General features: G+C 44.4%; 1 protein-coding gene across 1 annotated transcript in view; it reads left to right on the forward strand.

Moving 5' to 3' along the window:
• Window positions 1-23,711, forward strand: part of usp40 (ubiquitin specific peptidase 40) — a 173,041-nt gene that overhangs the window by 108,863 nt on the left and 40,467 nt on the right. Inside the window, exons 15-23 of the mRNA XM_055638361.1 lie at window positions 475-545; window positions 1,631-1,974; window positions 3,939-4,077; window positions 8,767-8,824; window positions 13,701-13,754; window positions 13,892-13,980; window positions 17,138-17,224; window positions 19,197-19,233; window positions 21,354-21,418. Of these exons, the coding sequence (XP_055494336.1) occupies window positions 475-545; window positions 1,631-1,974; window positions 3,939-4,077; window positions 8,767-8,824; window positions 13,701-13,754; window positions 13,892-13,980; window positions 17,138-17,224; window positions 19,197-19,233; window positions 21,354-21,418 (944 nt within the window). The remainder of the gene's footprint in view (window positions 1-474; window positions 546-1,630; window positions 1,975-3,938; window positions 4,078-8,766; window positions 8,825-13,700; window positions 13,755-13,891; window positions 13,981-17,137; window positions 17,225-19,196; window positions 19,234-21,353; window positions 21,419-23,711) is intronic.

Consider the following 23,711-nt stretch of genomic DNA (forward strand, 5'->3'; position numbering starts at 1 on the left):
TCCTTCGCTCCTTAGATGCTGCCTCATCCGCTGAGTTTCTCCAGCATTTTTGTCTACCAGCTATAAGTAGTTGTTGGACAAACCTGGGGTGTTTTCTCTGAAATGTTGGTAGCTGTCAGGAGACCTAATAGAAGTTTATAAAATTATGGGAGGCTAGATAGGGGAGTCAATCAGAATAGTTTTCCCAGGGTGGAAATGTCAAACACTAGAGAGCATAGTTTTACGGTCAGGGGGGAAAGTTTAAATGAGATGTGCAGGGCAAGTTTTAGCACGGAGATTTGTGGGTGCCTGGAATACTTTGCCTGGGATTGTGGTGGAAACAGATAAAATGATGGTGTTTCAGAAGACATGGGTCATGAGCTGGCAGAGGGGATTCGTTTCATTTGACATCATGATTGGCAAAAACATTATGGGCTGAAGTTCCTGTGTTGTACTATTCTGTGTACTAATTGCAGTTTTCCCTTCTCAACCTAGAGGATCACAGCTCTCTGCACAGTCTGGGCATTACAGATGGAACAATTCTTTTTGTATGGGATGGTAACAAGGTATTGAACAATTAATTAGTTTATGATATAAGTTTCCTATTCTGTATCTTTGTTTTGTATTCATCAAAGTGTGAATGTTGGTGGTGAAAGTGTACATTTTCTAATTTGGGTGCCATGTTTTAGCATCAGGTATTGAATAGTTTGATACTGGTTTAACAACATATTTCAGTAAAGCATATATTGCACAGATGTTTCTCACAATTTATTCACTGACCTCTCTGTGAGGTTGCCAGTGTAATGTTGGAATTGGGAAATGTTGTCTAAAAGTTGTGTTATCCCAACTCATTTCCCAAATCTTTTTTAGATTCATATTATCAATCTGTAGTGGGTATGTAGGTTCTCTTCTTCTTCTTATCGAGTCCACACACAAGATTAGAAGTTGTTCAGCCAGAGCTGAACACACTTCTCGGCATCTGCATTCAATGGTGTTTGTCTGTCGCTTCTTGTGCGTGGTGGTGGGAAGATTGGTGGAAACGGGGTCGCGATGTGAATGCTCTTTCCTTGACCTCATTCATGTAGGTTCTCTGAAATGGCACCTATGACAGAGTACAATTTCATTAGATTGTGAGCTCCTCAGGAATCCACAACTTTCATATTATGAGATTCCAAAGAGTGTTATTATGCTTAAGACAATGCTGACATCTGGAGGATAGTTGTCGTATCTATTGATATTTTTTTTTTCCTTTATGCAGAATCATTCCTCATCAGAACCACACTTAGGTAGTGATAGTCACCAACCAATCATACATTTATTAAAGGGCTGTTATCATGCTTGTAAATTTCAGCATGCAACATCTGAGTATGATGTTTATTTGTTGTATATTTACACCCAGCAAGCAAATTGTGCTTATGCTACATCAGTGTGTGAGTGTTTGTGTTATCAAGAGGGAGGTTTGGCATATTCATGCACAGATCAAATAACCTTGCAACATTTCTTTACTGTAAATATTTATATTTTTAGTTGTACTCTTTGGCTTATCCTTTATTTTAACTTAAGTAGTTTTGTTTCACTCTAGTTGCAGTATAAATATAGAAATTACAGATTCAGTTTGCATAGTATCTTATGTTAATTATTCTGTTGGCAGGTCTGTGGTGTGGATGTACAAATGGGTGAGGAGTTTGAACCATTACTACTTAACATACTGTATCCTCACCTGAGGCGCAAATCAGAAACTGAAATCGTACAGTTCTGCGAGACACAAAAGGTGTTCACCCGGAACACATGTTTTGGTTCCATTCGGGAAGCTTTAGCCTTGTCGACAGGAATTTCCCCAGAGGAGCTAACACTTTGTTACAGGAAGTTCAAAAATAAAACATCCTCAAATTGGGTTGCTTGTGACAATGAAGATATACACACAACTCTTGCACAACTAAGACTTAAAGATGGTGATTCAATGTTAGCAACAGACCAGAAATACAATGGCTTGAGGTAAGACTTTGAGATATTTTATCTATGTAAAAATAGCTAATACTTGCTATAGAAACTTTATCAGAAAAAAACATTAGCAGATATATTTGCTTAAATCCCTGACACACTAAGGGAAGTTAGTCATCAGTTAGTGACCGGATGTTAATCATAGAATCATACAGCACTAAAACAGGCCTTAAGCCCAACTTGACCATGCCAACCAAGATGCCTCATCTACACTTGATCCATCTGCCTGTTTTTGTCCCATATTTTTCTAAACCTTTCCTAAATATGTTTCTGTCCAAATGTCTTTTAAACATTGTTTTTGTACCTCCCTCAACTACTTCCTCTGGCAGATCATTCTAAATGCCTACCACATTCTTTGTTTAAAACATTGTCCCTCAAGCTTCTATTACATTTTCCCCCCTCTCACCTTAAGACTATTTGCTTTGGTTCTTTATTGTGTAAGAAGGAACTGCAGATGCTGGTTTAAACCAAAGTATTATTGTATTGTATTGTATTGTAAAGTCCTGGCAACATCCTCATAAATCTTCTCTGCCATCGTTCCAGCTTAACAACATCCTTCCAATGCAGGTTAACCAAACCCTAACACTAAATGTGACCTCACCAATGCATTGTACAACTGTAGCATAACATCCCAACTTCTATACTCAATAAACTTCCTGATGAAAGTCAATGTACCAAACGTTTTCTAAACCACCCTATCTATCTGTGATTCCACTTTCAAGTAACTATGTACCTGCACTTCTGGATCCCTGTGCCCTACAATACTCCCAATAGACCCTGACATTCACTGTGTATGTCCTGCCATGGTTTGACTTCCCAAAATGCAACACCTTGCATTACAGTCCATTAACCATTCCTCAGCTCACTTGCCCAACTGATCAAGATCATGATGTAATTTTTAATAACCATTTTCGTTACATCCGACACCGCTTTATTTAGTGTCATTTGCAAACTTACTGATCATGCCTTCTACAGTCTCATCCAAATCGTTGAAGTAACAACAAATCGCAACAGGCCCAGCACTGATCCCTAAGACACACCACTAGTCACAGGTATCCAGTCTGAAAAATAACCTTCCACCATCAACCTTTTATTGTCATCCTTGAAGCTATTTCTCTATCCAGCCAGCTAGCTCTCCCTGGATCCCATGCGATCTAACTTTCCAGAGCAGCCTACCACGCAGATAGTCCATTAACCAAAGTTCCAAAGCTTTTGCCTCTCCCTTATAGAGTCATAGCATCATACAGCAAGGAACAGGTCTTTCAGCCCTTCTCAACCATGTACACCAGGCTGCATGAGCTAGTCCCATTTGGCTGCATTTTTTTCACGTGTCCATCTAAACCTGTCCTATCCATGTATCTCTCTGAATGTCATTTAAACATTGAAATTGTACCGGTTTCTACCACTTCTGGTAGCTCATTCCATATATTCACTGCCCTCTGTGTGAAAAGTTGCTCTTTGAGTTCCCTTTAAATTTTACCCTCATCTTAAACATATGTCCTGTAATTTTGGCCTCCCCTATCTTGTGGGAAAGACTGACCATTCATCTCATCTATGCCCCTCATGGTTTTATAGTCTCCTCTCGGTCTCCTACTCTCATGGGGAAACATCCCCAGCTCTCCAGTCTCTCCATATAGTTCAAGCTCACCCAGTAACATTCTTGTGAATCTTTTCCACGCACTTCCCAGCTTAATTACATATTTTCTATAGTAAGCTGCACACATACTCCATGTGGTCCCACTATGCCTTGCGCTGCTAGCGGCAACATGACATCCCAAATTTTGTACTCTGTTCTTTTTTGAAATAGACATTAGACAAATCCATGTTCTTCAGGGACATTTAGAAATTGGCTATAATTATTGCCTCCATTATATCAATGTGCAAGAAAAAATAATCCTTGTTTGGAATTCAAATAAACTACCATATATTTAACGGCACATTTTCTGTTGATTTCACAGTGTCCCCTGTCCCAATGATATCCCTCTAAATGTAGTACCACAAACAGATCGCAGCTGGCTACAGATTAAGAATTACTGTGGTGAGGGATTGCCACAAACTGCAGCAACTGTGGTGACCATTCCCGTTACTATGGAGATGGTAAATGGTATTCTGTGTTTCTTTTGAAATTGCTTCCATTTAAAACAATGGGTGAAACCAGTTTTTTTTTTGCTATAGTTTCTCATTAAAACATAATGCATGTCATTATGGACAATTACACCTGTTTACAACTTAAAGAAATTATTTTTAACAGTTACTGCAATGCAAAGATTGTTAAGGGCTTCGACCCGCTAGAGGCAGGAAACATGTTCCCGATGTTGGGGGAGTCCAGAACCAGGGGCCACAGTTTACGAATAAGGAGTAAGCCATTTAGAACGGAGACGAGGAAACACTTTTTCTCACAGAGAGTGGTGAGTCTGTGGAATTCTCTACCTCAGAGGTCGGTGGAGGCAGGTTATCTGGATGCTTTCAAGAGAGAGCTAGATAGGGCTCTTAGAAATAGCGGAGTCAGGGGATATGGGGAGAAGGCAGGAATGGGGTACTGATTGGGGATGATCAGCCATGATCACATTGAATGGTGGGGCTGGCTCGAATGGCCTACTCCTGCACCTATTGTCTATTGATCACAAAAGAAGAGTAATTTAAGATCAATCCCAGGATAACCTTTCATTCTCCCAAACCTTCACACCTGCAGAAGAATGCCTGCTGTCTGCGCGGTGAAAGGATTTCCATGTTAAATGCAAATTCTAGGCATTTGGCCCAGTTACAATGACACAGTAGAGATATAATACCAAATTATGATAATATGTGACTTAGAGGGTAACTGACTTTCTCGGTCATAGAGGCATTGAATTTATTCTAAATATATGTATTATTGTTGGGAATACTACTATATAATAACTGATATAAGAGAGGTGAAAAAAAAACTGGAGGAATGAAAGTTATCAGTCAGTCAAAGTATCCTTTATTGTCATTTGGACCTTTCGGTCTGAACGAAATTTCGTGCCTGCAGTCATACATATAATAAAAATAACAAAAACACACAATAAACACAAATTTAACATCCACCACAGTGAGTTCACCAGGCACCTCCTCACTGTGATGGAAGGCAAAAATCTTAGTCTTTGTCTCTTCCCTCCTTGTTCTCCCTCTGCGCTGAGGCGATCCAGGCCTCCGATGTTGTGACCCCGCCGGGTGATGGTAAGTAAGTCAGTCCCGCGGCTGAATCCAGCTCCACGAATGGGCCGGTTCAAACTCAGCGGCCCAGGGTGATCGAAGCTGCCACCCTCCAGTCCAGCGGACGAAGCTGTTGTTGCGGGAGCTCCAGAAAAACAGGTCACTAACCTGTGACCTGCGAGCTCCCGACGATGTCGTCCACTGGACCCGCGGCCGATCCTCCGAAGTTGGGCCGCCGCCACAGCCCCGATGCCACACCGCTGCCACAGCTCCAAGTCGGGCCGCCGCTGGAACGCCGCCACAGCTCCGTCGGGCCGCCGTTGGAACGTCGGAACGCCGCCAACAGCCCCAAGGCCGCCAGCTCCGCCATTAGGCCTCAGCGCAGACAGAGACGGAGACGGGGGACACGACAAGAAAAAGTCGCACCCCCCCGAAGGAAGAGACTAAAACCATGTTTCTCTCCCCCCCCCCCCCCCCCCCCCCCACACTTACACAACCTAATAAACAAAACTAAACTAAAACAGACAACAAAACAAAAAAAAGGAAAAACAGACGGAGTGCAGGCGAGCTGCTGCTGCCAGGCAGCACCGCCACTTCCGTTACTCCAAATCACCGAATCATATGATACTATGGTGGATATTACAAAATTAGTACAATGGGGGCTTCTGGATACTTTTTCATCTTTTACACCTGCTCTCCAACATGATGTGGGAGGTATAGTGCAGGTACAGGATACTGAGTTGGATGATCAGCCATGATCATATTGAATGGCGGTGCAGACTCGAAGGGCCGAATGGCCTACTCCTGCATCTATTTTCTATGTTTCTATGAATCATAGATGTTTTAAACTTGGCAGTTGGCATAAAGTTAATACAGTGAAAACTTGAAGTGCTATTAACTAGAGTAAGCAGATGCTGGAAACCAGAAACCAAGACAGAAAATTAAAGCAGGTCAAGTACCTGAAACAGTCAGTAATCTAATGCTGAAACTATATATAAAATTGGAAGATTGTAAATGCCCAGGGCCATTACCATAGCAGTTAAACGTTGCTAGTAGGAAAAATGGTGGATAGCACATGGAGAAGATAAGAAAAACAATTGAAACACAACAATGAATTTGAATGTAATAAAATATAATAGTCAAGTTTGAATGGAGTTAAAGGAAATTAATGTAACACAAACATTTATTTCTCAAATTAATTTAATTCTCGCTCAGATTAAGAATTATTTCAGTTCAATAATCTTGTTCAAATCGAATGGTTGGAAGATTTAATTTATTTTGGAAACCATCTAAAACTTTGTTTTGAAGGTAGACACAAAATGCTGGAGTAACAGCGGGACAGGCAGCATCTCTGGAGAGAAAGAATGGGTGACGTTTCGGGTCGAGAACCTTCTTCAGACTGATGTCGGGAGTGGGCAGGACAGAGATAGAATGTAGTCGGAGATAGTAATTCTGGTGAGAGAACTGGGGAGGGGATGGAGAGAGAGGGAAAGCATGGGCTACTTGAAAAATAGAAACATAGAAACATCGAAATTAGGTGCAGGAGTAGGCCATTCGGCCCTTCGAGCCTGCACCGCCATTCAATATGATCATGGCTGATCATCCAACTCAGTATCCCGTCCGTACCTGCCTTCTCTCCATACCCCCTGATCCCCTTAGCCACAAGGGCCACATCTAACTCCCTCTTAAATATTGAAGTTAGAGAAGTCAATGTTCATACCACTGGGGTGTAAGCTACCCAAGCAAAATATGATGTGCTGTTCCTCCAATTTGTGCTGGGCCCCACTCTGACAATGGAGAAGGCCCAGGACAGAAAGGTCAGAGTGGGAGGGGGAGTTAAAGTGCTGAGCAACCAGGAGATCAGGTAGGTTAAGGTGGACTTAGCGGAGGTGTTCAGCGAAACGATCTCAGAGCCTGCACTTGGTCTAGCCGATGTACAGAAGTTGACATCTGAGACAGCGGATACAGTAGATGAGTTTGGAGGAGGTGCAAGTGAACCTCTGCCTCACCTGAAAAGACTGTCGAGGACCTTGGGTGGAGTCGAGGGGGTGGTAAAGGGACAGGTGTTGCATCTCCTGTGGCTGCAGGGGAAAGTAACTGGGGAGGGGGTGGTTTGGGTGGGAAGGGACGAGTTGACTAGGGTGTTGCAGAGGGAACGGTCTCTGCGGAAAGCATAAAGGGGTGGAGATGGGAAGAAGTGGCCAGTAGAGGGATCCCGTTGGCGAAAGTGTTGGAGGATTATATGCTGTATACGACGGCTGATGGGGTGGAAGGTGAGGACAAGGGGGACTATGTCCTTGTTGCAAATGGGGGGAGCAAGAGCGGAGCTGCGGGATATCGAGGAGACCCTAGTGAGAGCCTCATCTATAATGGAAGAGGGGAACCCCCATTTCCTAACGAATGAGGACATCTCCAATGATCTAGTATGGGAAAACCTTATCCTGGGCGCAGATGCGGCGTAGACAGAGGAATTGAGAGTAGAGGATAGTCTTTACAGGAACGGGGTGGGAAGAAGTGTACTCTAGATAGCTATGGGAGTCAGTAGGTTTGTAGTAGATGTTGGTTAATAGTTAGTTTTATTTGATCACTGACAAAGGCCAGCATTTAATGCCATTTCACAATTGCCCTTGAAAAGATGGTGGTGATCTGTCTAAGAGGTCTGTGGGGCTCAGTTGCTGTGTCTTCTCAAGACAGATATAGCTCTTTGACAGAAATAATTGGAAAAGAAATGGCATTAGTACAGGAAAGTAGCGCTGAAGTAAAACATTAACCATGATCCTGTTGAATGGCAGAGGATGGACAAGAGGCCAGATGACCTACATTACCTTATGTTTCTTATGTTAGCCAATTTGCCATAACAATGACCTTCAGGCACTGGTGTGTGACTTTATAATTAAAATTTTCTGACTGTTAAATACATAGTTTTGGGGTTAAACTGAACTGCTATTAACTAGAGCTAACAGGATTCCGTATGCAGACCCTTCCCTGACTTATGTACAGCCTGTATATAAGAGTGAATGTTTGGGAAACCAGTGAGGTGGTTTTGACAGCCGCTTTGTGGGCTGCAGTCATTTTACGCAGGAACTCAGTTCGCAACCAGGCAGCTGCATTTCCAAATTGCAAACCATTCAGGTTATGAACTGTTCCCCAGAATGGAACCTGTCATAACCTGGGGAGGACCTGTGTCATTTCTGTAATTGTAAGTGTGTTTGTATCTCATTTCCCCCTTAAACTGAATTACAATTAGTATTTCTGATGTTTGCATATTACACACCTGTTTTCCAGTTGTGCCACTATATTTCAATTTTCCGTGAAACCGGTGCATCGAGCAAAACCAGATAAAGGATTCCTGTTATGTAAAATATAATACACTGTCTCTTTATGAAATGATAATAACAATAAAATCCTCTCAGTTTCATCTTAAATACAATTTTAAACATCCCACTTTGGCAAACATTTTGGTCACATGTCCTAACATATGACCCAGTATGACGTCAAGTGCCTAATATCTCTCCTCTGAAGCTTATTGTGACATTTTACTATGTTAAGGTTCTGTATGATTATTGTCTTGTGCATTATTCTATTCAAAATAATTTGCATATTTTCCTTCAGTTGGTTTCAGCACTTAAAGATAATGCGATTGAAAAACTGAAGTTGAAAGATGAAAAAGGTAAGGAATATCTTTGTAAGTAAAGGTAGTTTCTTGCCCTAACATCACAATGTATGGATCCTGACCTTCCAGCCTGATTCAGTTCTCTGTGGCATCCAACATATGTACACCTTCAATAGGTTGTTTTGGGGCAAACTTGTGTTGGTATTGGTTTACTGTTCCTAGATACAGTGAAATACCTTTTTTTTGTTTTTGTATACTATCCAGGCAGATTGTATTATACTTGAGTTCAACAGGTACTACAAATACAGAACATAAACAGTGCAGAATATAATGTTTCAGCGATAGTGGAAAAAACTGTGCAGGTCACACAAAGATCGTTTGGAAAATCAGGTATACATTCTAGGAGAGATGGGAGATCGATTCAAGTGCCTGATAACAACAGGGTAGAAGCTATTCTTTGTTGAACATTGATGTGTCCCGAACATTATGGTGCCCTGAAAAGGGGGGACTATGTATAAACACTACTGTCATTTCTACACGGTGAAACCAAAATGTGTAAAAATGGCCTTTATTAAAATCTGACAATGTGCACTTTAAACACATGTGATTTTTTCTATTACAAATCTCAAATTGTGGATTACAGAGGCAAATAAATAAATGATGGGTCTTTGTCCCAACCATTATGGAGGGCACTGTATACCGTTGCACCACTGTGCCGTACGATGGTGTAGAATTTGTCGTTGAGGTAGAGGAGTTGGTGTGCTTCTTGGTCATATCATTGATGTAGTTAGACCAGTTGAGGTAGGTTAATAAATAAATTTGGATCTTGGGCAGTAATTTCACCTTTCAACATCTAGGTATTCTACCTGAATTTTGAAATATTCCACTAAATCAGTTGATTTGGTTATAAATAAAATTGTAGTGGCCCGAATGAGGTCAGAAAAAGGCTAGACGCCAGGCAGTTTAAAATCCTTTGATGAAGGCATGACAAACTCTCCCGAGCAGTATCCGGAAACCAATGGGCAGTTCCCCGCCCCTGTCCCTCAAGTGCCGAGTGGAATGACCCAAGGAGTGGCATAATATCCAGGGATCACCACAGGATCCACCCCCCTCCCCCCCCCCCCCAAAGAACCGGAGGCACGAAACGGCCAGGAGGGTGCACGCGGCGACCAGCCTGGGAGCGCATCATGCCCGGCACAGGAACCGGAAACCAACCAACAGGTGCAGGGGACAGAGTAGCCACTGGAGGAGGTACCCTAGACGGAGGGTGCCCTCGCAGGTGGGGCCGTGTAACCAGCACCGGCCGATCAATGTCAACATGCGCCGCCCTCAGCGAAACGGTCTCACGCCGACCCCCCCATGTCCAGGAGGAAAGTGGACGAACCATGTTACAGGACCTGGAAGGGACCCTCCTAAGGCCGCTGGAGGGTGTCCGATGAGCGTCCCTGCGCAGGAAGACGATCTGGCAGTCCTCCAGAGCAGAGGGAACGTGCGGACGAAAGGACCCATGACGAGACGTGGGCACCGGCGCCAACTTGCCCACCATTGCAGGGCGTCTGAAGGCTGCTCCACCTGGCCCTGTGCCGGTTGGATGAACTCCCCTGGCAACGTCAATGGAGACCCATACAACAACTCGGCAGAAGTGGAGACCAAGTCCTCTTTGGGTCCCCAGCAAAACCCACGGCAGAGCGTCCACTCAATCTGGATCATTGAGCTGTGCCTTCAGGGCATCCTTGAGTTGGCGGTGAATCTGCTCCACCAGTCTGTTCGCCTGCGGATGATACGCCATCGTGTGGTGTAGGCGAACCCCCAAGAGGCGTGCCATGGCCGACCATAGTTCTGACATGAACTGAGGCCACCGGTTGGATGTTATGTCCAGCGGAACCCCGAACCGGGCAATCCATTGCGCCGCCAAGGCCCGAGCACAAGTGGCCATCAAGGTGTCAGCCCATGGAATGGCTTCAGGCCACCGCGTGAAGCGGTCCAACACGGTGAAGAGGTGGGTCATGCCCTGAGACGGCGGCAGCGGCCCCACGATCTCCACGTGGACTGCTGAGGGATGGCAAACCCCAGCAGCGGCGCATGCACATGTCGTTGCACATTGGCGGTCTGGCACGGGATGCAGGTGCTTGCCCAATGTCCAACCTGCATGTGCAGCCTGTGCCATATGAAGCAGAAGACTACGTGGGCCGTCCTCACCCGGATGGAGGGATGGGCAAGCCCGTGGAGCACCTTGAACATCCTGCGCAGCCAGGCGACGGGGACGATGGGTCATGGAAGTCCAGTGGAGACATCGTACAGCAGCGTTGCGCCCCCAGGACTACAGACAACGTTCTCCAACTGCAAGCCCGGTACCGCCGTGCGATAGCCGGCCATTTCCTCGTCTATCAGCTCTGCGGCTGCCAGGGCGGAATAATCAATACCCTATGCCACCTGGAGAATGGCGTGGACCGCGGGTCGCGATAAGGCGTCAGCCACCCTGTTGTACTTGTGCTCCACGAAGCGGATTGAGGTGGTGTACTCCGACACGTACGCCAACTGCCTCTGCTGCCGAGCAGACCACGGGTCTGAAACCTTGGCAAATACGAATGTTAACGGCATGTGACCAGTGAAGGGCCTCCCTTCCAGGAAGTACTGAAAGTGGCGTACAGCGAGGTACAGGGCGAGGAGCTCATGGTGGAAAGCACTGTAACGGCGCTGAGCACTGCTGAGGTGCCTGCTGAAGAAGGCGAGTGGCCGCCAGCACCCGTCAATGAGCTGCTCCAGCACTGCCCCGACCGCCACCTCAGAAGCGTCCACCGTCAGGGCAGTCGGGGCGTCCTCCCGTGGGTAGACGAGCATTGTGGCCCCAGCCAGTGCCTCCTTAGCATTCTCGAACGCCGCTATTGCTTCGTCGGACCACTCAACCACCTTGCGATGACCAGCGATTAGGTGGAAAAGCGGGCTACCGCCGGCAAGAAGTGGTGATAAAATGCAACCATCCCCACGAATTCCTGGAGGCCCTTAACTGTGGTCGGATGGGGGACTGGCGGACAGCGCCACCCTGGCCGGCAGAGGTACCACCCCTTGTGCAGTTACGTGGTGGTCGAGGAAGTTGATGGCCGTCACCCCGAAACGGCACTTGGACGAGTTGATAGCCAACCCGTAATCGCTGAGGTGCTGACATAGCTGGCGGAAGTGGATGCAGTGCTCCTGCCCCGAGCGGCTGGCCACGAGTATGCCGTCCAAGTAGATGAATACAACGTCCAGGCCACGGCACACACAGTCCATAAGCTGCTGGAAGGCCTGCACGGCGTTTTTCAACCTGGACGGCATCTGGAAAAATTCAAACAGCCCAAACAGTGTAATAATTGCTGTCTTAGGAATATCGTCCGGGTGGACTGGAATCTGGTTGTACCCGTACACGAGGTCCACCTTGGAGAACACCGATGCTCCGGCCAGGTGGGCATTGAAGTCCTGTATGTGCAGGACCGGGTACCTGTCGGCAATGGTCGCATCATTCAAGCGACGATAATCCCCTCATGGGCACCAACTTTGGGGACCATGTGGAGCGGTGATGTCCATGGGCTATCGGAGGGAAGCACAATGCCTATCGACTCCATCAGGCGGAATTCCTCCAGAGCTAGACGGAGCTTGTCCGGCGCGAAACGACGTGCACGGGCGGGCCTGTAGACGGAATGTGGTGCTCCACCCCATGCTTGGGGGCGGAGGAGCAGAAGTGGGGTTCAAGGATGTCCGGGAAATCCGTTAAGGTGCACGCGAAAGTCGCATTCATGGATGACAGGGGGCTATCAGAGCGTGCAACTGGATCACCAACGTGGAAGGAGACCAGCTCCAGCGTGATGGAGTGCACCAGGCGCTGCCGCTTGGCATCCACGAGGAGTGAATGCGCTCGAAGGAAGTCGGTGCCTAGCAGCGGCTGGGAAACATTGGCGATGACAAACTCCCACAAAAAGTAGCTATGGCCAAAGTTGACGAAGATGGTGCGGACTCTGTAAGTACGAATTGGGCTCCCGTTCGCCGCAGTGAGGAGGGGGCTGCGTTTGCCCGCACAGATGTCAGCGATGGATGGAGGCAGCACACTCACGTCTAACCTGGTGTCCACGAGGAACAGACCCTCGGTGCGGCGATCCCAGGCGAAGAGGAAACTAATATGGCCGGCCGCCAAAGGAATCACTGACGACTGGCCCCTGCGTTTCCCGGGACATTTCCAGGTGACATTGCCTGGCTGCAGCTCCCCAGCGGCAGTGATAATAGCACCAGCCCCCTCTGCTGGCGTCTGGTGGTATAGGAGGTGATGCTGGCTGGGCTGATCACCCGCGACCTCTGCTGGCGTCGGATGGAACTGCAGGCGGGCCGTGCTGGAGCGATGTGCCTGCGCTGGAATGCCCAATGGCATTTCACCGCGGAGGTCGTCCAGAAGCGGCCGAGACGTGCTATGCGCTTCCCGACGCCGCGGGAAGGACGGCCCGCTCTTCCAAGTCCCGCTGACGGGACATCCACAGCTGGTCGGCGCGCTCAGCCAGCGTCTGTGTCGGTAAAGGGATTGCTGGCGAGCTGCAGGCGGATGTCGGGCAGGAGCTGCTGGATGTAGGCATGTTTAAATAAAAAACAGTTCCGTTTGATTTTCAAAGTTGCACTTTTAAAGTTTCAAACTTTCAAAATTATGCTATCGACCAGTTTGGTAGATGCTGAAATTCAGAAGAAGCACTATGTAGGTGAAGGTTTTATTGGAACTTTAAAACGCTAACTAAGTATCTGTGGGAACGTTGATCAGTACGAATAAATTTCCATTTCAACATTAGAGTTACTAATTGAGGTGGAAAGAGAGTTATGGATTGAATCACTGTTCAAATAGATTTGAGTTAAATGTGTGTTATTTGATGACTACTACCCATAGATCTAGTTAATTAGATGGTATATTATTTTGCAGAAAATGAAATCTGTTTGAGACCAATTGACAGAGTTGGAAAGCTCCTCCCCCCAGGTGCGTGCACTACTCACAATTTCTTCATCCTATGCCAGCCTTACTGCTGATTCTCTCTTGTGGGTGAAGTTGTACTGATTTTCATTTTCTTTGACCCACTTGTTCCTCCTTGATCTCGCTACACATCTTACCTCTAGTGTATGAAAATTTGACTGTGAAGGACGCTGGGTTTAAAACAGGAAGCACGCTAGCACTTTTTCCTGGCAGAACTCCTACAGAGACACAGGTAAGCAAGGTTACAATACAATACAATACAATCAGTTTTATTCGTCACATTGCACATAAAGTGCAAGTGAAATGAATTCCCTGTTTCCCAGATTTATTGTCAATAGCTGTTTCTTCCATTTAAAACAAAGTGCTAAACCATTAGCATAGCAGTTTAACTGGTGGTATGAAAAATGTTGGAAAGCACATGGAGAAGATAAGAAAAATAATTGAAACACAACAATGAATTTGAATGTAATAAAATATAATAATCTAGCCTGAGTTTAAAGGAAAATGAATGTAACACACTTATTTCTCAAATTAATTTAATTCTCGCTCAGATTAAGAATTATTTCAGTTTAATAATCTTGCTCAAAGTAAATGGATGCAAATTTAATTTATTTTGAAAGCCAACTAAAACGTTGTTTTGAAAGTAGACACAAAATGCTGGAGTAACAGCGGGACAGCATCTCTGGAGAGATGGAATTGGTATTGTTTCGGGTCGAGACCCTTCTTCAGACTGATGTTGGAAGTGGGCAGGACAGATAGAATGTAGTCAGAGATAGTAATACTGGTGGGAGAATTGGCGAGGGGATGGAAAAAGAGGGAAAGCGAAGGCTACTTGAAGTTAGAGAAGTCAATGTTCATACAGCTGGGGTGTAAGCTACCCAAGCAAAATATGATGTGCTATTCCTCCAATTTGCACTGGGCCTCACTCTGACAATGGAGAAGGCCCAGGACAGAAAGGTCAGATTGGGAGGGGGAGTTAAAGTGCTGAGCAACTGGGAGATCAGGTAGGTTAAGGCGGACTGAGCGAGGTATTCAACGAAATGATCGCCGAACCTGCGCTTGGTCTCGGCGATGTACAGAAGTTGACACCTGGAACAGCGGATACGGAAGAAGAGGTTGGAGGAGGTGCAAGTGAACCCCTGCCTCACCTGAAAAGACTGTCGGGGTCATTGGATGGAGTCAAGGGGAGAGGTAAACGGACAGGTGTTGCATCTCCTGCGGTTGCAGGGGAATGTACCTGGGGAGGGGGAGGTTTGGGTGGGAAGGGATGAGTTGACTAGGGAGTTATGGAGGGAATAGTCTCTGCAGAAAGCAGAAAGGGTTGGAAATGGGAAGATGTGGCCAGTAGTGGGATCCCGTTGGAGGTGGCGAAAGTGTTGGAGGATTATATGCTGTATGCGACGGCTGATGGGGTGGAAGGCGAGGACAAGGGGGACTGTCCTTGAATCAATTGGGGGGAGGGGGAGCTTGAGCGAAGCTGCGGGATAGAGAGGAGACTAGTGAGAGCCTCATCTATAATGGAAGAGGGGAACCTCCTGTTTCCTAAAGAATTAGGACATCTCTAATGATCTAGTATGGAAAACCTCATCCTGGGCGTAGATGTGGTGTAGACTGAGGAATTGGGAGTAGGGGATAGAGTCTTTACAGGAAGCCGGGTGGGAAGAATTATAGTCTAGATAGCTATGGGAGTCGGTAGTAGATGTCGGTCAATAGTTTGTTTTATTTGAGCATTGACAAATGTCAGCATTTAATGCCTATTCGCAATTGCACTTGAAAAGATGCTGGTGATCTGTCGAAGAGGTCTGTGAGTCTAATTTGCTGTATTCATATTTGTGCATTAGCTGGCTCTAGTTCTTAAATACAATTTATTAATGCTGTAACCAGGGTTTCTCCAAGAGAATTATGTTAAGCTATGGTGTTGAGAGCTTTGAGCTTTGTTGAAAGAAACACTGGCATTGAGGTATGAAGAAATAAGCTGAAAAAAATCACTAAAACATCAGTAAAATTTTTTGTCAGATAAGATCTAAGTATACTTTGGACAAAAGTAAAATAAAAGTAGTTCTGTTATGCCTAAACTCAGAAACATGTGTATGATGCTTTCCATTTCTGGAGGAGGTTGTTGTTTATCACAGTTACAAGTTTAGTATAATGAATTGAGAATGCCAAACTCAGTTTAGCAGGATTTTGGCAACAAGGAGGAGATTTCCTTTTATCAGATTGGATCACACCCCGATGGAAACATTAACTAGTTTGCTTCGTCACTGCATCGAGTATAGTGTTCACACAAGTTCACAAGGTATAGTAGTAGGCCATTCGGCCCATCGAGTCTACTCCGCCATTCTATCATGCTTGATCTCTGCTTCCTAATCCCATTTTCATGCCTTCTCCCCATAACCCTTGACACCAAATCAAGAATTTGGCGATCTCTGCCATTGACTTGGCCTCCACAGTCCTTTGTGGCAATGAGTTCCACAGGTTAACAGATTAACCCTTTCACTAAAGAAGTTCCGCCTTACCTCCTTTCTAAAAGAGTCCACCCTTTAATTCTGAGGCTAAGACCTCTGGTTCTAGACTGTCCTACCAGTGGAAACATCCTTTCCACATCCACTCTGTGCCTTTCATTGTGGTGTTTCCAAGCATCTTCCTGAAGGAACCTGCTTGCTACCTGCACTCACTGTCCATGTTCCCATTTCCCCTGAAGTTAGGATCAAGGGCAGTGACATCTCAGGCTTGGATGCCCAACAACTGAGCAGTTTGGCCCCTAACAGCCTCAAGTGATGTAATAGGTGATGCAGTGCCGATGAAGCTCCTCTGGAAACCACTGACAGCAATACCCATCTTCCCCCTCTAAAAAAATTGCCATCTATTATTCAGAAACAGATTTATTAACAATAATTATTTTAAGAATTTAAAAATATAACTAACCCCAAATAGTAAAAAAATGTCTAAGGCAGCAGAACTTGGCATATAGGTTTGGTGCTCCAGCATTGGCCTTAGAAACGTAGCTGATGTTTATGCTGAGGAATGTTAGCAATTTTGGTCTATTGATTTAGGCTGTTTGATTTTATTTTTTCAATTAGTCTAATTTACATAATTATTGTCCAAATTATCCATAGAATTTCTTCCTACCCAATGCAGCATTACTTGCACCAGTTAGATGGTCTGTGACGAAATGCAAAATTGATTCAAAATACTACATTGCTTTTTGGCAAAATATTTAAGGTATTGCCAATTCCAGGCATTTTGTGGCATTGCATATTAGTTTGTTCTGCTATATTATTCAGATTTTCCAAATCTATTTCAAATTCTGACAATTCCTGCAAGGATTCTTTGAATCATTCATTTTGATTGATTATTTCTCCTTCTCTACCACCTCCACCCTTGTTTAGCTGTTCTTGTATTTCACTATTGGGGACCGACTTCACTTAAGCCCTGAGATGGAGATTGTGGCAGAACAGAGCATCTCAGTGCGAGAGGTAAACAACCAGAGTACACCAGATATTTTTCTGCACCTTTTATTGCAGTTTTCTTCAGTGACCTCTGTTGCAATCATACAGTTTTTATGAAAGATAAATTCTAACTGAGTAGTAAATCATGTATGTAAACTTGTTTATGTCAAACCTCTATTAAATTACTTTAAATTATCGACATATAAAATCTTTAATGAGTATAGTGTTGTGTCCATGCATTTTGTGAAAGGTCACGTACAGCAGGTGAAGTAGGTCATTATTCCACGTGAACTTGATCACTTTTCAGTTAGATCAAACCATATCACAAGTGTTTAACAGTGGAAAATTGTAGCGGACATAGCGAGTTCATAGGAGCAAATCAAAAATGATTTTTAAAATGTGTTAATTTTTTTAATTATTTAGAGTTGAAAACCATTTTTTGATGGTGAGCTTGGATCTGGATACTTTGATAAACTCCCATGTTGTTAACCTACATTGCTTTTCCCTTATAATGTTACGTACTGGTGTTATTTTACAAGTATTTAAATTTTGTAATGGTTTATAAATAGATTATTTTAATTAAAATGTCAATTATCATCAATTTGAAACAAGTCAGGTACAAAGTCTTTTGTTTTGTTTGTGCCCACAATATGCCCATGATGTGAAAATCTGGTTTTCCTATCTTCTTTCAAACGCTAGGCCACAGCCTTCCCATTTTTACGCATCCTACTCGCATGTTTCCACTGGTGGCGATAAACATCGTCGTGTCACATTCCCACCAATATTTCCGGTTATTATTCCTTGAAATTTAAAAAACGGCCAAAACCGCCTTCTCACAGACAGCTTCCAGCCTTCTCACAGTGATGATGTCACAATGCCTCTCACAGTGCACCAATCACAATGGGTTCTCAGTTGGCAGCCAGCTAGAGAGCCCATTGTTAGCGTTGGCAACGACACATTGTGATGTCATTTTGGCAGTCGACAGCCAGCTTGAGAGGCCATCATCACTGAAATGAGGTTGCTGCCCCTCTACCAATATCTAAAGGGGCTGCTCCTCAAGTACATTTTGGTCCCACACCGCACTCAGCTTCACTTTAGAGTTCATGCTATATTTCAAAAGTTATTCTTGATTGAACGCCAACACCGCACCCTCCCCGCGTTGGGTGACGGGGCTCAACAGGTCCTACTTTGTCTAGTATAATATAAAGATTATAATATAATCAAAGTATTATCGTGATGGTTTCCATTTCCAGGCTAGATTGCCAATTGTTGCAGTTGCAAGATAGCAACAATGAATAGAGAATACCCATTCACCTCGTGCAGCCACCAAGCAGGATGAGATTTTCATTCCATTGGTCTGGGATGAGTCTCATGACCTGATTTAAGCATTTTGCTTAACCACCCATTTTTCGGCAAAAATAAAACTTCAAATGCATAACAGATCAGGGTTGCATTCAAACAGAAATTGTTTTCTTGAATGTAAAGCAGCCTGTTAGTTTTGTGGAATTCCTTCAGTTAGTGTTTCAGGACCCCCACCCCAAGGCCCTTTCATATGGCCCCATTGCCCTAAAGACTAATTTAAAATCTTACTTGCTTGTTTCAAATGACTTCAGGGTATTCTGATGAACTGCTCTGACTTTAAAACTGCCCACAGTTGCACTGCACATGTGGTCAGTGTAAAAACTCCTTGCCTTTCTACTGTCTTGAAGGGCATCTTGCTTTCCATTTATTCAACCATTCGTGGCTGGCATCTGACCTGCCCATTTCAAGGAATTCTATCCTTATTTTATTTTAATTATTTTATTTAATTTTGTTCCAATCATGTGCTTTCTTGTCACTTATATCTGTGGTCAGTCCTTATAACATCTCCTTGGCTATTTTCTTTTTAATTACAGTTCTGTAACATACCTTTGTTTGAATATGTTTACTATTAACAAATGTGGTTATTGTTTCAAATGACCTTTTATTCCAATAAAGATTTTTATCTCTCTTGTTCCAGTGCTTGCAGCTGATGTTAGAGAAAGCTGGATTATCAGGTATTTAAGAGCTCCAATATCCATTCAACACAATTTAATTACCTACTAACTATTTTCATTTTTCATAAAGAACTGAAAATGGAAAGTAAAACTATTTTGTAGGGAACATGCAGGGGTGAGGGATTAACTTGGCCATACAAGTTTTAATGTCACATTCAGTAGATGCCCTTGTTTCACAATTTCACAAACTCATTTCTACATCTTGCATACAGTAATATTTAATTACTCCTTTCCATTGACTTCACTTCACGCTGCCTTGGCAAGACCACCAGCATAATCAAGGACTAGTCTCACCCGGTCACTCCCTCTTCTCCCCTCTCCCATCAGGCAAGAGGTACAGAAGTTTGAAAACGCATACCTCCAGATTCAGGGACAGTTTCTTCCCAGCTGTTATCAGGCAACTGAACGGTTCTCTCATCTATCTTTAATCGGACTTTATCTTGCACTAAATGTCATACCTTTTATCCGAGCACTGTGGATGGCCTGATTGTAATCATGTATAGTCTTTTCTTTGATAGCACACAAACAAAAGCTTTTTACCGTACCTCAGTACACATGACAATAATAAACTAAACTAAACAATTGATATGTATACAGGTGCACAACCTTTTATCCGAAAGCCTTGGGACCAGACACTTGTCGGATTTCGGATATTTTCGGATTTCCGAATGGAAGATTTTTAGCATAGATTAGGTAGGTAGCGCGGGCGGCTTGAAAAGTCTGGAGCAGCTGCCTCCTCCCCGGAGACCGGGAGAATCATTGCATAAATGTTAGTCAGTTAGTTTGGAGGGATTTTATGTGGTGGTGGTGGAGTAGGGGTGAAGGGGGAAACTTTAATTCTTAGTCCCCTACCTGGTCGGCGACTCCCCACCTCGCGGAGCTGGGGGCTCCGTCCGGCCGCGGGCGGCGCCGGTTGGAGCTCCGACCCCGGCAACTCTACCCCTGGCTGCGCAGCTCCAAATCCAGTGACGCTACGCGAACGTTGGGTCGGCGGCCACAGCGCTCCAGAGCTTGCCGCACGGCGACCCGGTAAGGCATTGCCCGCTCCCCGCTGGTATCCCAGCGCTGCGACGCCGCCGACTCCTGACATTCGCGGAGCTGGGGCGTCCGACCGCGGGCCGCGCTGGATTTGGAGCGCCTCGCAGCCAGGGGTAGAGTTGCCGGGGTCGGAGCTACAACCGGCGCCGCCCGCTGCCCCACCGGCCACAGCGCTGCGGAGCTTACTGCACGGCGACCCGTTAAGGCATTGACCGCTCCCCGCCTCTCCGACCAGGTAGGGGACTAAGAATTAAAGTTTACCCCTTCACCCTCCCCCTTCACATAAAAGCCCTCCAAACTAACTGACTAACATTTAAGCAATGATTACAGATGTTTAAGCGTCCCCGGTCTCCGGGGAGGAGGCAGCCGCTACAGTAGTACAGACCTGGGTTGACCGTGGGTCGGTTCAGGTCAAGTTTGGCGCCAAACGCGAGCTTTGGTGCGCAGTCGACATCTGGAAAAAATGGCCGGTTTTCGGAGTTTTTCGGTTTCCGGAACACCGGATAAAAGGTTGTGCACCTGTATTAGTATGCTAACAACATAGTACAACAATGATTTGATCATTTTAATCGTACCCAGTTTCTTACAGTGTAGATAGATCAGTGCAAAATGTATCGAGATACAAACAAGTTTGTCTGATATAAGAATGCGTGTATCCCACAGGCAAGAGGCCTGGGCTGTCATTGTTTGTCTATTCCATTCAGTTGATTTGGTTTAATATTCAAACTGAAAAATTATAATTGTAATGTAATTATTGTAAAATTACTTCTTTGACTTGTTTTGGATTAATGGGTACAAATATTGATAAGCATTAAGGAGATGTACATTTATTTACAAAACCTTTATCAGCTTAATTATAAAACAATCAACAATTTATCTGCTATATTCTTCTTGATAATAGAATTCAATAAATGAATTAGCAAAATTATTGCATTATCTCCAGTCACAAAATGTAATCAGCACTGAAACTAAAAGTTTGTAATGACACCTCAGCAAACACAAGTTAAGAAAATGAATCATGTTTATGACGTTGCTGTCGGAAAATTATTAGGTTTACATGGGTGTCTGTATTTTTCTTGTAGGAGAACATTGGCACTTACGGAAAACTGATTGGTGCTGTGATGCTGGAGAAGTTTTGAAAGACGAGGTAAGCTGATGAGTTGAATAAGATCGAATTCCACCACACAGATATAATAGATACTAACTTATTTACCAAAATTATTGTGATAGTAATATATTACTACATTAATACTTAATACATTGATGTATTACAGTAATTTGATAGATTTCAAAGTTATCGATATATCTATTCAATGCAGAAACAGACCCTGCAGTACAGAACGCCACAAAAGATCCTTCTTTCCCACCCCACCCCACCCGCCATTTCCCTCCTGGGATAAATAAAATGTTATCGTATTGTTTCAGCCCACGTGTCCTTGCTGACCATCGAGTACCTCTCAATATCTAATCCTATTTACCAGCACGTAGTCTAGCTTTCTATGCCTTGGTGGTTCAAGTGCTCCGTGAGATACTTAAATGTAATGAAAATAACTGCCTCCACCATCTACTCAGGCAGTAATGGCCAGAATCTAATCACCTTCTTTGTGGGAAAATATCTCACTCATGACTGAATTCTATTGCCTTCCATCACATTGAGGAATGGTGATGTTTATGGTAAATTTTATTTTATGTGGCTGTGTGTATTGTTGATTTACACTTAGTATGGCTGGATGGTAACTCAAATTTCACTGTACTTAGTTGGTTAAGTGACAATAAAAGCGAACTTGAACCTCTTGTCCCATACGATAAATCTATGCCATCTAATTTTTGATACCACTGCTATGGGAAAACTATGAATTTCACTACTATGTCCCCCGTCCCTCTTGTAATTTTGTATACTTCTATCAGATTCCTCCCTTGGCATCCTCGAGTCCAAGGAAAACAAACTGAGCTAATAAGTCACTCCTCAAAATGAAATACATTTTCTTTGCACCTTCTCCGTTGCAGTCACATCTTTCCTTTAGTGCAATAACCAAACTGTACACAATACTCCAGCTGCAGCCTAACCATTCTTTCATAAACTTGTTTGTTAACTTCCCTGCTCTTATATTCTATTCTCCAGCTAATTAAGGTAAATATCTAATTTGCTGTCTTCATCACCTTATCCACATGCGGCCATTTCTCATGATCCTTCAACTTGTACACCAAAGTCCCTCTGTTCTTCAATATCTTTAGGGCCCAACGTTTCTTCACTATGTTCAGCTCTTGTTGGACCTCCCAAATTGCCTCACTTCAGCTTTATCTGGATTAAATTCAATCTGCCATTTTTCTACCCATTTTACCAACTGCTTAATATCATCCCACAGTCAACAACTTACTTCCTCATCATCACTTTTCGTGTCAACTGCAAACTTGCTAATCACATTTCCGACATTCATATCATTAATGTGCATAAACAATACAGGTACCAACATATGTGGTACACCACTGGTCAGAAAGCAACTCTGCCATCACCCTCTGCCTCCTATTAGCATTCAAAATTGCCAACTTGATATCAATTTTTTTTTAACTGCAATGGCCTCATTAATGCATTTTCTTACATCATTGAAACATTTAATTAAGTTGGTCAGCTGGGAGTCCCCCCTAACAAAACATGCAGAAAAGCTTTGATTAATCCCTGCCTTTCCACATGTAGATCAATTCTGCGCCTTTTATTTCCAATAACTTCCATATCCCTGCTATCCTTCTGAATATTGGGGCCACATTTAATGTTCTCCAGTCATTTGGCACCTCACCTGTGCTGAGCGAAGATTTAAAAATCTTTACCATAGGCCCAGAAGTCTCTTCCTAAGCCTTGCATAATGGCCTTGGATACATCTTAGAATCTGGAGATGAAGTTGCCTTTATGCCTGCTTCGCAATCTAATATCTTAATCCACTGGTTGGCACCAGCAATGGCTGCCTCGCCGACAGTCAGTCTGTCTCCCTTTTTTCATTGGTTTTTCATGTATGTGTTAAATGTATATTCTTTAGCTTGTTTTATGTGCGGGGGAGGGGGTTGGGGGAAACCTTTTCTAATCTCTTGCCTCGACGAAGATGGGGATTTTTCCCGTATCGTATCTCCGTCCGCACTGCAGCCTTTGCTGGAGACTGACTTTGAGAGCTCCACCACGGGGAGCCTACAGGACTTTACCATCGCAGAGCCCACGATCCTTTTGCCAGGGATCGACCTCTGGACTCAAACTGCGGGTGCCTGTGGACTTTAACATCATGGAGCTCGCAGTCTCTGGTCAGAGACGGACTTCGAGAACTCCAAGCCGCAGGAGCTTTGACCGCACCGATGCGGGAGCTTCAATCGCCCCGACGCAGGGGCTTCAATCACCCCGACGGATGATTCGACTGCCCCGACCGCGGGAGAAAAATGAGGGAAGAAGATTAGAC

This window comes from Leucoraja erinacea, chromosome 7, assembly GCF_028641065.1.
Source record: "Leucoraja erinacea ecotype New England chromosome 7, Leri_hhj_1, whole genome shotgun sequence".
NCBI lineage: Eukaryota > Metazoa > Chordata > Chondrichthyes > Rajiformes > Rajidae > Leucoraja > Leucoraja erinaceus.